The sequence below is a fragment of the Staurois parvus genome, unplaced genomic scaffold (genome assembly GCF_062004578.1).
Source record: "Staurois parvus isolate SC_StPar_1 unplaced genomic scaffold, SC_StPar_1.0 ptg000011l, whole genome shotgun sequence".
Classification (NCBI taxonomy): domain Eukaryota; kingdom Metazoa; phylum Chordata; class Amphibia; order Anura; family Ranidae; genus Staurois; species Staurois parvus.
The window spans coordinates 27,429,872-27,443,514 of record NW_028317807.1 but is presented as its reverse complement, the minus strand read 5'-3'; the positions used below and the strand labels follow the sequence as shown (position 1 = coordinate 27,443,514).

Genomic DNA, 13,643 nt, shown 5'->3' with positions numbered 1-13,643 from the left:
AATAATGACTGCAACATACCTACAAAACAGGCTCCCATCAAAAGCTATTGAGAGTACACCATATGAAATGTGGAATGGATCAAAACCTAACGTAGGACACATCAGAGTGTTTGGCTGTAAAGCATATGCCCACATTCCAAGTCAGAAACACTCCACGTTAGAGAACAAAGCCATAGAAGGCATTCTGGTGGGCTACAGTGAGCAGAGTAAGGGATATAGAATCCTTTGTCCAAAGACCAACAAGGTCACAGTAAGTTGCAATGTTTATTTTGATGAAAGCGAAGCACCAGATAATACAATTCTTGAAAAATGTGGAGAGGATTTGCGTGCTGAATCGGCAAGAGACACTGACCCATGCAAAGCAGGACAAGAGCCAGAACAAGAAGTGGAACTTACAATCAACGAGCCAATAGAACCCACTGAACAACAAGAAATCAGAAGATCCTCTCGAATGACAAAAGGGATACCACCCCGCAGGTTATCATACGCTGCTAAAACACATCAAACACAGGAGCCAACATCCTGGGAAGACATAGAAACTTTGCCGAGAAGGGAAGCCGATCAGTGGAGAAAAGCAGATGAAGAAGAAATAAAATCACTTCAAGAAAATAAAACTTGGTCACTAACAGAACTCCCTCCTGGTCGCAAAACCATCGGAAGCAGATGGACTTTTAAAGTGAAATATGATGCAGAAGGAAATATCTATAGATACAAAGCAAGATTAGTTACCAAGGGATACTCCCAGAAATTTGGAGAAGATTACGATGATACATTTGCTCCAGTTGTGAAACATTCCACCATAAGGACACTCCTTAGTATTGCTGCCGGAAAGGGAATGCAAGTAAAGCACCTAGACGTCAAAACTGCCTTTTTGTATGGAGACATCAAGGAGGATCTGTACATGGAACAGCCACCAGGATTAGAGAAAGAAAAGAACCTTGTATGCAAACTGCAAAAGAGCATCTATGGGCTCAAGCAAGCGGCGAGAGCATGGAATGAAAAAGTGAACGAAATACTCAGAAAGGAAGGGTTCTCAAAAAGTAAAGCAGATCCATGTCTGTATTCAAAGAATCAAGAGAACAAATGGACATACATCCTAATATACGTCGATGAAATCTTGACGTGTTTTGAACAAGAAGGGGACTATGACCAAATAGTTCACAAACTGAAACAAAATTTTTAAATTAAAGAGTTGGGGAACATTACTCACTACCTAGGAATTCAAATAGAGCGGGAAGAGGATGGAAGCTATCTTCTTAACCAAAGTCAGAAAATTACAGAAATGTTAGAACAGTTTCACATGCAAGATGCAAAGGAAGCAAAAACACCAATGGAACCAGATTATCCAAAAAACAATGGAACAGAAAACTTGTTACCTAACAATGATTATTACCGCAGGGCAATCGGAAAATTGCTATACATCGCCATCGTGACAAGACCAGACATCGCCGCAGCAGTGGAAATACTTTGCAGGAAAGTCACAACACCGTGTCAACGCGACTGAAATGCAGTAAAGAGGGTAATGCAGTACCTAAAGGGAACAAATCGGATGAAGCTGCGACTTCCAGCATCGTCAAACCCAAAACTGATTGGATATGTGGACGCCGATTGGGCTGGAGACACCACTGACCACAAATCTACAAGTGGTTACAACTTCCAGTATGGACAAGGAACCATAAGCTGGTCTAGTCGGAAACAAGTGACTGTTGCACTCTCTTCAACTGAAGCGGAATACATAGCAGCAGCACATGCATGTCAAGAAGCCATTTGTCAACTTCTACTAGACATGGGACTGAATATGTCACAACCCACACTCATCTTTGAAGACAATCAGGGATGCATAAAGCTTACACACTCTGAGAAGGTTAACCCAAGAAACAAGCACATTGATGTAAGATATCATTTGCTCAGAGACATGCAAGAACAAGGGGTTATCGACATCCAGTACTGCCCATCAGAGGAGATGACTGCAGATGCACTCACCAAACCTTTACCAAGGGAACGTCATTGTTTTCTACAAAAGACACTGTCATATAATTATGCCCATGCCGTTGAGAAGGGGTGTTGGGAATGCAACAGCATGTACTATATACAGTATTGTGTGTTAATATCACTTGACCAGTAGATGGCACTGTACACTAAGGTTACCAGTTGTGCATATCTGTAAACTTGTTGGTTCTCTCTCTTCTCTCTCTCTCTTCATAACCAAGATGTCTGCCGTTACAGCTTGCTGAAATGTTTTGTATGTTTGCAACTTAAGCCACACAAGTAAACCAAGTTCTGCCTCATCACAAGCTACTAGTGTCTTCTCTAACACATAACCAACAATTAACTATTATGACCTAGTTCCTACTCGGGATGATTATATATTTAATTGTCATGGAAGGCTACCGTATTCCCCTCACAGGAACCCCTTGGCATAACGCTACATACCTAACAGCATGGTTTACCTACTCTATTCTATAGATATTGGGAAATGCCAACTGAGGTACCATGTCTTCCCTTTTGGCCCAATGGGTCCTTTAAGCCATCCTATTGGTATTGTCTTACATGTGCTCGTTCATGTTCTGTTTATATGGGGCTTGACGCTTAGTGCCTTACATATGTTTTTCTCTCCTTATTAAGATTGTAATTTAATACAGGTACTTCGCAGTTTACGATATTCCTGCCCAGTGTGCTGTTGGGAACACATCTCAGAGCTTTCCTGATTTAACCGCTCCTCCATAGGATAGGCACAGTTGTGCCTACTACAGGATATTTCACGCTGCGTCCTGTGTTGCAGGCATTTCAGATACCCCAGTGACATCTTTAACAAGTGTCCAATTATCTCTCACTACCGTCTTCGGTCTTCCCTCACATTGCTTTCTTCCTTCGTAGTCTGCTTTCTACTTTTTCATTTGCTCTTCTTCATCGCCCCCTTCACCTTTTCTCTTTCTTTTTTACCTCTTCTCCCCCACTCTTTTCCCCCTCTGACATTATAGTAGTTCTCTTTCTCACTCTGCCATGGCACACACCCTGGTATCCCGCCCAAAGCTGACATTTTTTCCCTATAATGTCAATGGCCTTAACATTGCCTCAAAATGGGGACAAATACTGTATCAAATGAATTAACAACAGGTCCATGTGCTCTTGTTGCAAGAGACATATTTTCTCTCTAATGTTGATCAAGTTCCAACTATGCTTCGCTATTTGAGGGCGCTATCTGACTTCACGTTAAGGAAACTTATTTTAGGAAGGGATTTCAATCTTACCCTAGATCCACTTCTAGACTCCTCCATGGCGAGATCGTGCAACTCCTTCTCTAGGTTACGGGCTCTTAAACGTGCGCTTTATGATATGAGCTTGATCGACGGAGGGTCTTGCATCCTAAAACTCAAAATTACACTTATCTTTCTCTGGTCCACCTCTCCTACAGTTGCATCGACTATTTCTTGGTGGACCACGGCTGTTTGTATTGGTCACCAGAATGGGATATAGACAATAGGGTATGGTCTGACCAGTCCCCAGTCTATTTGGCCTTTTTGCCACCCTCTACTCCAATGAGGGAGTGGACCTGGCGAATAAATGACTCACTCCTGGCGAATGAGGGCTGTGTGGCCCACATCTCTGAGACCATCTCTAATTTTCTGACGGACCACGCTGCCGACACCACTTCTCTCCCTTTTCAGTGGGAGGCTTTAAAATCAGTCTTGCGTGGAACCTTCATTCAACTGGGCACACACTTGGAAGAGGGAACGTTCTTCCTCCATCACCACCACAGTGCAGAAACTCCGAACTCTGGAGACTGAACACAAGAGATCTCCAACATCAGACACCTTCATGGAAGTGGAATTAGCCCGATCTCAGCTTCAAAAACAATACGAGGCCTTCGCACATACTTTTGTGGATAAAATAGCCCTCCAGCACTATAAATTCAAGGATAAGTGTGGACTATCGTTGGCTTGCTCTCTCCACCTGAAAACGTGCCTCCACCTTTGTCCCACATATTCAAGGGCAAAATGGGGAAGTGCTTTCTAAGCCTTCTGCTATTGCGGATGTCTTTAGGAATTACTACCAATCCCTTTACAATATACCACCTCCTTGCCCATTGGTCTTACACATAAGAAAACGCCCTCCCTAGATTGGCCGCCAACACTATCGAGGAACTTGAGTTGGACCTCTTGGAAGGCGAAGTGGCGAGTACTATTGCAGACACCCCATCAGGCAAGAGTCCAGGTCTGCACGGCTTTACACCTAAAATATTTTCTAAATCTTCCCTCTTAACACTTTTTCTGACTAAAGTCTTCAATTCCCTGTCCAAAAGTTCTACTTTCCCTACGCAAACTCCTGAAGCTCATATCGTCCCAATTTTGAAACCAGACAAGGATCCTTCCTTATGCGCCAACTACATGCCCATTTCTCTCATTGCAGCAGACCTAAAGATCTTTGCCAAAGTGTTAACAAATAGATTGCAGCGGCTCCTGCCCAACTTCATTCACTTAGACCAGGTGGGCTTTGTAACCGGACGAGAGGCAAGGAACAACACTGTAAAAATGCTTCTCCTGACAGATTACGCACGTACCCATATTATCCTTAACGATTGATGCAGAAAATAAGCATTTGATCGTGTTGACTGGCAATTCCTTTGATTGTCTTTACAACAGATATGGTTAAGGTCCTCACATGTTAGCTAGGATATTATCCTTGTAATCTTCTCCAGATGCCAGAATTAAGATTAACGGCTCCCTATCCCCGGTGTTTTTAATCCGGAATGGCACCCGACAAGGGTGCCCCGTCCCCTTTCCTCCATGTCCTTACTAAGGAACATCTGGCAGTAGCCCTACGACACAATCTTACTATCAATGGAATATCAGTGGGCCCCCTCCATTCCAAACTGTCCCTCTTTGCTAATGACCTACTCCTATTTGTAACACAGCCAAATACCTCCTTACCCTCTATAATGCAAGCATTCCACAAATTCGTCCAGGTTAGTGAATCATACCAAATCGGAACTGCTGAACATCTCCTTAGCTTCAGAGGACTTGCGGCACAATTCATCCACCTTCCCCTTAAAAACCGGTACCACCTCTATCAGATATTTAGGAATTCAGATACCCACAGAGATGTCCCAACTCTATTCAATAAACTTTTTGCCCCTACTCCATCGGACTCAAGCATACTTATCTTACGCTATCAATAGACTGTCTATCCTGGTTAGGTAAAGTAAAGTAAACACCTTGAAGATGAATGTTCTTCCCTATCTGTCTTCCCTCTTCGTTTTTTCTGAAACTAAGCTATCTATTCTCCACTTTTATCTGGAATGAGCGCCCTCCCAGGATTCGTTTGACCACCCTCTCTCTTTTAAAAATTAAAGGAGTGGGAGCCCCAGACGCCTCTCTCTATCATAAAGCAGCTGTCTTTATCCGAATCCTAGACTAGTTTTATAACTACTCATCTAAACTATGGGTCCAATTAGAACAACACGTCTTTTTGATACTTAAAGTTTTACCTTGGACCCTGCGTTCTTGTCGTCCAAACTTTTCAATCCTAAGTGATCTTACTAGACATATTCTTTGTGTATGGGATCACGGGATGTCTTTTACAGCCTCTCCAAATACACAGGACCCATGATCCCCATTCTTTTGGACCCCGGCTTTCCCCCCCCAGATCTCTTTATCTCTGGTTTGGGAGCATGGAACAAAAAGATCACAGGAGACTCGCCCAAGTCCTTCGAGCAGACCCATCTTTGATGTTGGCAGCTGAAAGACACGCCCTCCCCTCCAGCATCCACCTGGTTACAGAGGCAGAAAAGTAGTGTCTTATGTACGTTCCTTTCGTTCTGTTTCTGACATTCTAACCTTGCCAACTGCCTCTGAATCCATCTTAGTTCAACTCGAACCTCCCTCCCATGTAGTTTCCTAATTATATTCGATTCTTCTATGCGCATCCTCTCCTGATCTTTCTCCATATACCCGCGTCTAGGAGGCAGATCTGCAACACACTATCTTTCCCCTGGACTGGCAAAAGTGCTTCATTTTGGCCCATGCACTCTCTCCAGCTACCAAAATTTAGGAAAAAGAATTTAAGCTGGCAATTAGATGGCACAGATGCCCGTCGATTCTTCACCGCTTTGACCCATACATCCCAGATACCTGCCAGTCGCCAGGTACTCTGCTACACATTTGATGGACTTGTACCCCTGTCCGGAAATTTTGGCAACATATTTTTGATCTATACTGTAAAATGATGGCAATGTCTGTTCTTCCCTTCCTCTCCATGAAGCCTGGACCCTTTAAGTCCGTGAAAAAAGATATCTTGAGACACTTTGTGGCCGCAGCCAGGGCAATCATCCCACCCCACTGGAATTCAATTACTGCGCCCTGCCTAGGGGTGTGGGTCAATGAACTGGAATCTATACATGATCTGGAATGCCTGTTGGTGCAGGAAGCAGGAAAAAAGAGGATCTGCTCTCATCTACCTGAACCATGTTTAGATACTCCTCTTAATTCCATTTATGGGTTGGCAGTCATACTGACCCTTCTTTGGTGTAACCATGGTGGAGCGAGTCCTCCAACCTTCCTTTCTCTGGTTTTCACCTGTTTTGCTCTTCCCCTCTTCTCTCTACGCATCCCTCTCTAGTATTAATATATCACCTGATACATTCAACATCTCATATAATCTGAGACGTGTTTCCATTATCCCGATTCTTATATGTTCCAATGGGGCCATAGAGCCCGACAATCAGGTATTTATCTATGCTCACAACATATCTTACAATATGGGTGTTTTACACCCTCACTCAATTTTGTCTGTTCATGTTGATAATAATCTGTATGTATCATAACCCAGATTTTTGTCAATATCCCATCCTTCTTTGTTACATGCTTAATTCACCTGTATTTCTTTGTATTTTGTGTTTCTAAGAACAAATGTGTGCCAGGTCCTTTAACTGGTAATTAAAAATAGCGGTGTTAAAGTGATTGTAACCCTCACCTTGTAAAAAAAAAAAACAATTTAAAATAGAAATGAAAGGCAAACATTTGTATACAGAAAACATTATAAAATACCTTTTCCCCCCCTTTTTTCTTATAAGTGTTCACATTTCTTCTGTTCTCAGATGCCTAAGACCTAGGGGAGGAGAAACAGCAGCACACTGATCTTCCCAGCGAAAAGCTGTCAGCACAAGTCTGATAATTGAAGGAGAGCAGCCCAAGATCTCAGCATAGCTAGAGAACTGACCACAGCATGTTTTCTTGCTTAGTGTGGTCTGCTTTTGATAAGAAAGCAGAGGGACTGGCAGGAAAACCAGGGATTTCACACAAAAGAAGCAATACAATATTTACACATTCTTTAAAGAGTAAAAAAAAAGCAAAAGAAAAAATACAGCATATACAATTGCAGCACAAGTCATATTTTAATTGAATGTTTTCATTCTGCAGTGCTGTAATTTTCTGTAAAATGCAAGGCAACATGGCAACCCCGAGGAGTACTGTACACACAGGGGCGTATTTACCACAAGGCAAACAAGGCATTTGCCTAGGGTGGCATTTTTCAGGGGGGCAGCACCTCCCCTCAGAAGAAGGGATGATAGAAAGGACACATGCGCCATGGGAACCAGGTGGGATCCAAGAGAGGCTGCGGGCTGCTTGATGGTGCATGTAGAGCCTGACTCTCGTTCCCAGGGATCTGGAGCATTGAAGATGAGTGCCTTTCTGTCTATCGCCGGGGGGGGGGGGGGGGGGAGTAGTGGAAGGCTCTCTCGAGTGGGGGGCAGTGGAGTTGTTGGTCAATGTCAGGCTCTCTCTGTGGGAGGGGCAAGGGGGGGGTGTTGGTCGGTGTCTGTTGGGGCAGACGATTTTTGTGTTGCCTAGGGCAGCACAAAACCTAAATACACCACTGTGTACACAGATGGTGTACAGAACGCACCCCAGAAAAGTAATCTCTTGCTTGTGTGATTGGTTTATTGGACGTTCCTAGACGTCTGCACTAAAAAGAAAAATAAAAGTTAGATTTTTGGCATCGTTTGAAACAAAAATAATTTTTTGCTAAGATACTCCCTAAGGGCCATCATGTTTGAAGGGATACAGACCCTGCTACATTCCTCATTTGATCCCTGCAAGTTCAGCAGCTGATTGAGAATTATAAAGTCATCCCCATACAGATTCACTCTGCACATGGCCACAGATAAACAAACAGCTTTTTCTTCAGAATACCAAAAGGTAGGAATCTGCAAAAATGTTTGTTAAAATCCCTACAATGTACATCACCCAGAGGGAAATGTTTTATTCTCAACAAAAGTGAAATTACTCTTAATGTAAAAGTGTGCCTGCTAGGGCAGAGAAAAAAAAAACCCAAAACAGTAGACTTGTACAGAGGCGCAACTGTTGCCAAATTCTAAGAAAGCCACAGGAAATCGCTCATAAAAGTCAGCAGGGTGGAAAACAAATGTATGTAGCCCATAGGACAGGGTAGTAACATTCACACGTGTCAATATGATTGCGAAACACAGCTCTAAACCAAATGACTTTTTCCATAATGGCTAGGTGCAACAGCATGAAGCATAGTGATTATAGTAGACTTATGGTTAACCGGTTAGGAACAAATTAAACTTTCCAAAAACAACAAAGGGAAATAAATACTCTAACAGCCCACACATTTTTTTAAAGGATTTTGCAGGATTTCTGCATATCTCAAATAGTTTTCCAGCTAGTATGTGGTTCACATGTTTGAGCCAAATATTCTAAAATCGGTCATATAGATACAGACACATCTTAAAATGCTTTAGTAGGAACAGTGAATGATCCAGGTATCATCAGAAAAATAAAAACTGCCTCCACTAAAACATCTGAAAACTATTGCCTCACAAAGAATATACTGCTCACTGCAAGCAGAACCATGTCACCCCACCCTTGGAAAGGCAAGTGCATGCTCTTTGTTACCACCAACTTGTTTCACCATTCTCTATGCAATTGAAAAGGTTGCTTCTCCTGTCTGTAAACTTCAATTGCTTGTTTTAACAGTGTCTCTTGAAACTGGTACACACCTACCAAGTCTAAGAACTAGTTTCTGTGACCGAATATGCTCTAAAAACTTTGAAACAAGAAATAAAAAGTGCAGCACTAAACGTCTATATGTTTATAATGAGTCACAATTATAATAATTCGAAACCCATAATGCAAATATATCATGTACAAGTAAAAATTAATTATAAATGATTCCAATAACCTGTGACAAATTGCAAAGTGCAAATATATTCTGTGTACACAAAAACCAAGTCAATCAACCATACACTTAATAATCCATGACCAAATCTCAATGTATATAAAACTAGAAAAGCTACAATTTCTGGGGAAATTGTGTGAAGTGTTCTTGCCTCCACCAGTAGTCTACAACTGGAGTTGGCGGAGTAACTGGGTGGAGTGGCTGGAGTAACTGTGAAAAGTTTGGACTGGGCAGAGTAACTTTATGGAGTGGGCAGAGTAACTGTGTGGAGTGTTTGGAGTGAGTAAAGATAGTAAACATTACACTAACCAATTGATTGATCAAATTTAAAAAGTGCACATGGCAAGCTTGATAGAGTGAGAAATGCATTTCAACTTTTATTTTTCAGCTCACACTCTAGCTTTTGTCACTCTGCTGCCTGCTCACACACCTGGGTTCCTATGGCAACTCAATCTACAGTAAGGGCAGAGAAGAGCGGTTAAAAACAAACTGCTCCAACTTGCTCACTTCACTGGCGGTTGCCATCTTCAAACGGTTGTAGTTTAAAAATTATAAATCCTACACTGAGGAGCTTTATATTGTGAGAATTACAAGACCCAGACCTACATTTTGATGCATAGTATGTCTCTGAAATATTAAAAATGAAGGCACAGTCGCAGTTTAGAAATTGTCCTTCAAATTTGAGGTGGCTAGAGTGGAGTTTCAATTAATGTCAATGGGTGGCGTGAGCTGCAAACAAATGGTCATACTGTGAAAACTATCAGGGCTATGGCTTAGCCGTGGACATTTTTAGTGGCAGCAGGGATAGCTGAACGTTTTGATATACAATTTGTGTAGGTGGGCTTGAAAATGAGGGAGTAATGGCAGTTTAGAAATCATGTCCTGATTTTTCAGCTCACACTCTAGCTTTTGTCAGCTCCCACTCTAGTTTTGAACATTCCGCCATTCATTCCTATGGGACCAATTTCACCACAAAAACGGCGATATTTCGTTAACCATTCGGCGAAACGTTACACAAAGTAATAGCACACCAATCAGGAACAATCCGCACGTTTTGGTATATTACGGTCTATGTAGTGTAAAAACTGTGGGAGGAGTTAGGGTGGTAAATTTGGCTATAATAATAAGAATATATATGTGAGATAACAGTAAGTGGTCTTGCCATGCAAGAACACTTAAATACAATAAAAACAAAGTGAATACCAACACATAGCAAAATGTGAACATCCCAACAGAAAGATCTGTGTATCGTGTATTTTTTATTTATATGTATGCTGTATTTGGTATCAGAATTTATGAGCTAGCAGCTTTACATAATTTATAGATTTACTACAGATTCAAGTGCAGATCCACTTTTATATCTATTAGATCGTAATCTCCCAGGAGCAGGGCCCTCCTCACCCTCTTGTATTGAACTGTATCGTTGCTGTATTGCCTCCTTTTATATTGTAAAGTGCTGAGCAAACTGTTGGCATTATATAAAACCTGTATTATAATAATGCTAGAAAATCTACCCCCTCCCTCCTAGATTGTAAGCTCGAAAGAGTAGGGCCCTCTTACCCCTTGTGTGCTGTTTGATGTTACTGTACTGTTTCATGTATTGTCCCCCCCTCTGTTGTACAGCACTGAGCAAACCCTTTGGCGCTATATAAACTCGATAAATAAATGCTAGAAAATCTACAATTTCTGGGGAAATTGTGTGAAGTGTTCTTGCCTCCACCAGTAGTCTACAACTGGAGTGGGCGGAGTAACTGGGTGGAGTGGCTTGTCACTCTGCTGCCTGCTCACACACCTGGGTTCCTATGGCAACTCAATCTACAGCAAGGGCAGAGAAGAGCAGTTAAAAACAAACTGCTCCAACTTGCTCACTTCACTGGCGGTTGCCATCTTCAAACGGTTGTAGTTTAAAAATTATAAATCCTACACCAAAGAGCTTTATATTGTCAGAATCACAAGACCCAGACCTACATTTTGATGCATAGTTTGTCTCCGAAATATTAAAAATGAAGGCACAGTCGTAGTTTAGAAATTGTCCTTCAAATTTGAGGTGGCTAGAGTGGAGTATCAATGAATGTCAATGGGCGGCGTGAGTTGCAAACAAATGGTCATATTGTGAAAACTATAAGGACTATGGCTTAGCCGTGGACATTTTTAGTGGCAGCAGGGATAGCTGAATGTTTTGATATACGATTTGTGTAGGTGGGCTTGAAAATGAGGGAGTGGTGGCAGTTTAGAAATCATGTCCTGATTTTTCAGCTCACACTCTAGCTTTTGTCAGCTCCCACTCTAGTTTTGAACATTCCGCCATTCATTCCTATGGGACCAATTTCACCACAAAAACACCGAAATTTCGTGAACCATTCGGCAAAACGTTCCACAAAGTAATAGCACACCAATCGGGAACAATCCGCACGTTTCAGTATATTACTGTCTATGTAGTATAAAAACTGTGGGAGGAGTTAGGGTGGTAAATTTAGCTATAATAATAAGAATATATATGTGAGAACAGTAAGTGGTCTTGCTATGCAAGAACACATAATTAATATATACTTAATATAAAAATTTTGTAACTAAAACAGCAGAAAAATTAAATCACAAAGTAGGTGTTCCTTCAACTGTAACTGTATCAAGGTTAAATTGTCAAGGGGCAAATATAACAATCTGTAACCTGTCCCTGAAAGTAGGTCTCACTTGCAAAAATAATAAAAATGTCCAGAATACACATTAGATGGGAAAATTCTAACTTCATTTGTTGACAGAAGTGATTCTCACATACCTCACGGAGGAAGAAAATCAAGCCTGCATAGTTTGCATATTTGCAATTTGTTTAGACTGCCATGTGCTTAAAATCTGGTCAATATGACCTTACAGATGCTTCTTTTACAAGGAGAAGGTTTATACTTGACAGTGACCTAGTTATAGTGAACCTGTGTTCCATTGTAGTCTTTTAAAAGCTTAAAAGGCTGGACCGGCTGGGTGACATCAGCCGACAGCAGGCTTCAGCCCACGGTCAGCTGAAAACAGGCCACAGGAGTGCAGAACGAATTGCTGTACTTCCCCTTTAAATTCTTTCTATTACCACCTTTTGTAACCAAAAAGCATCATTTAGATTTACTTTGTGTTCCCTTGGTGTATAGTAAATGTTACTCATACCTTCATGACATCCTTCAACAGATAAATTGCTGTAAAAACTCAGTTGTCCCTGCTGCCCTTCATGCTTCCAGGCTTTGCTCTTGTCTACAGCTTTTTAATTAATCAGCTCCATAGAAGTAAAAAAATAATTTTCTAGCTTCCCAATTTCAGCAGTGCAGACAGGGACAGAGCTTGCAAGGGCCTAAACTAGGACCTTTTTGGCAGGATCACCAGGTATAATTATAATTTTAACTAAAGCTGCAGATTTAAAATATTGCAAATGTCTTTGAATTACTTGAAATGCCATTGACATTTTAAAGCCTATATGCAACTGGAAAAAAAATATTGGGTTTACATGTACTTTATTAGTAACTGCAATGTTTCTAGTAAAAGCTATGGCTAGGATGAACTGAGAAGCATTTTATTACTTGGTACTTACTCTTTTGGCTGCTTCCTTGGTGCTTTTGGCTTACGAACAGTAGTGAGTTCCGAGAGCTCTGGCAGGGCATCCACAAGTGGCTGCATATCTCCAACTACAGGCGTAGCTTTTCTCTTAGCTTGAGCCTTTTTAGCCTGCTGAGCCAGTTTCAGTGCCTCAATTTCTATAACATAATGAGAATAAGAACAACATTTTTTTTTTCAAAATCACAGACACCAAAGCCTGCAAAATATTTGCTATAAAAAAATATGAAAGAAAATAAATCTCATAACAGTTTTCTTTACATACAGTCCATACACACATCAATTACTGGCAATATTAATCAATTTCTACCAGTTTTTGAATGCAAAAAAGAATGAATTAGGACAATCTACCACCTACAATTTTGATTCTTTCATGGTTTAGAAAGCAGTGGTTGGGAGTAGGTTGCCTAGATCAGTTTGGGGTTGTTGAAAATTGACAGTTGTAATTGTTTTTTTACAAAATTGCATGTGTGGCGAGCATAGGTGCTTGGCCATATGTACTGCAAGTGTTAATTAAATCTGATGTGTAGATTTCAGTGAAACCAAACAGTATCAAAATGTATCTGATCCAGGTTTCTATTTACTGTAATTGGCATCAATTCAGTAAGTTATATATTTTAACTTTGTTACCATTTAATCATTTATTTAAATAAAAATGTTCTCAAGAAAACATATGACTATTTCATAGGTGTGCAAGTATTATGATTTTTTTTTTTTGCATTATATTAGGTATTAAACTTATGTAAGCTTTTAGTTCTCATAATTTAATATTTTTCCCAAAAACTCCTAACTTTATCTGTGTCAAAAGGCTCAATTTACATTCTTCCTCAACAGATACCTCCTAAATA

At 40.9% G+C, this 13,643-nt stretch overlaps 1 protein-coding gene across 1 annotated transcript in view; it reads right to left on the bottom strand.

Moving 5' to 3' along the window:
- SLX9 (SLX9 ribosome biogenesis factor) overlaps nucleotides 1-13,643 on the bottom strand; it is a 271,516-nt gene that overhangs the window by 86,305 nt on the left and 171,568 nt on the right. The window contains exon 4 of the mRNA XM_089671909.1: nucleotides 12,773-12,935. Coding sequence (XP_089528035.1) covers nucleotides 12,773-12,935 — 163 coding nt within the window. The remainder of the gene's footprint in view (nucleotides 1-12,772; nucleotides 12,936-13,643) is intronic.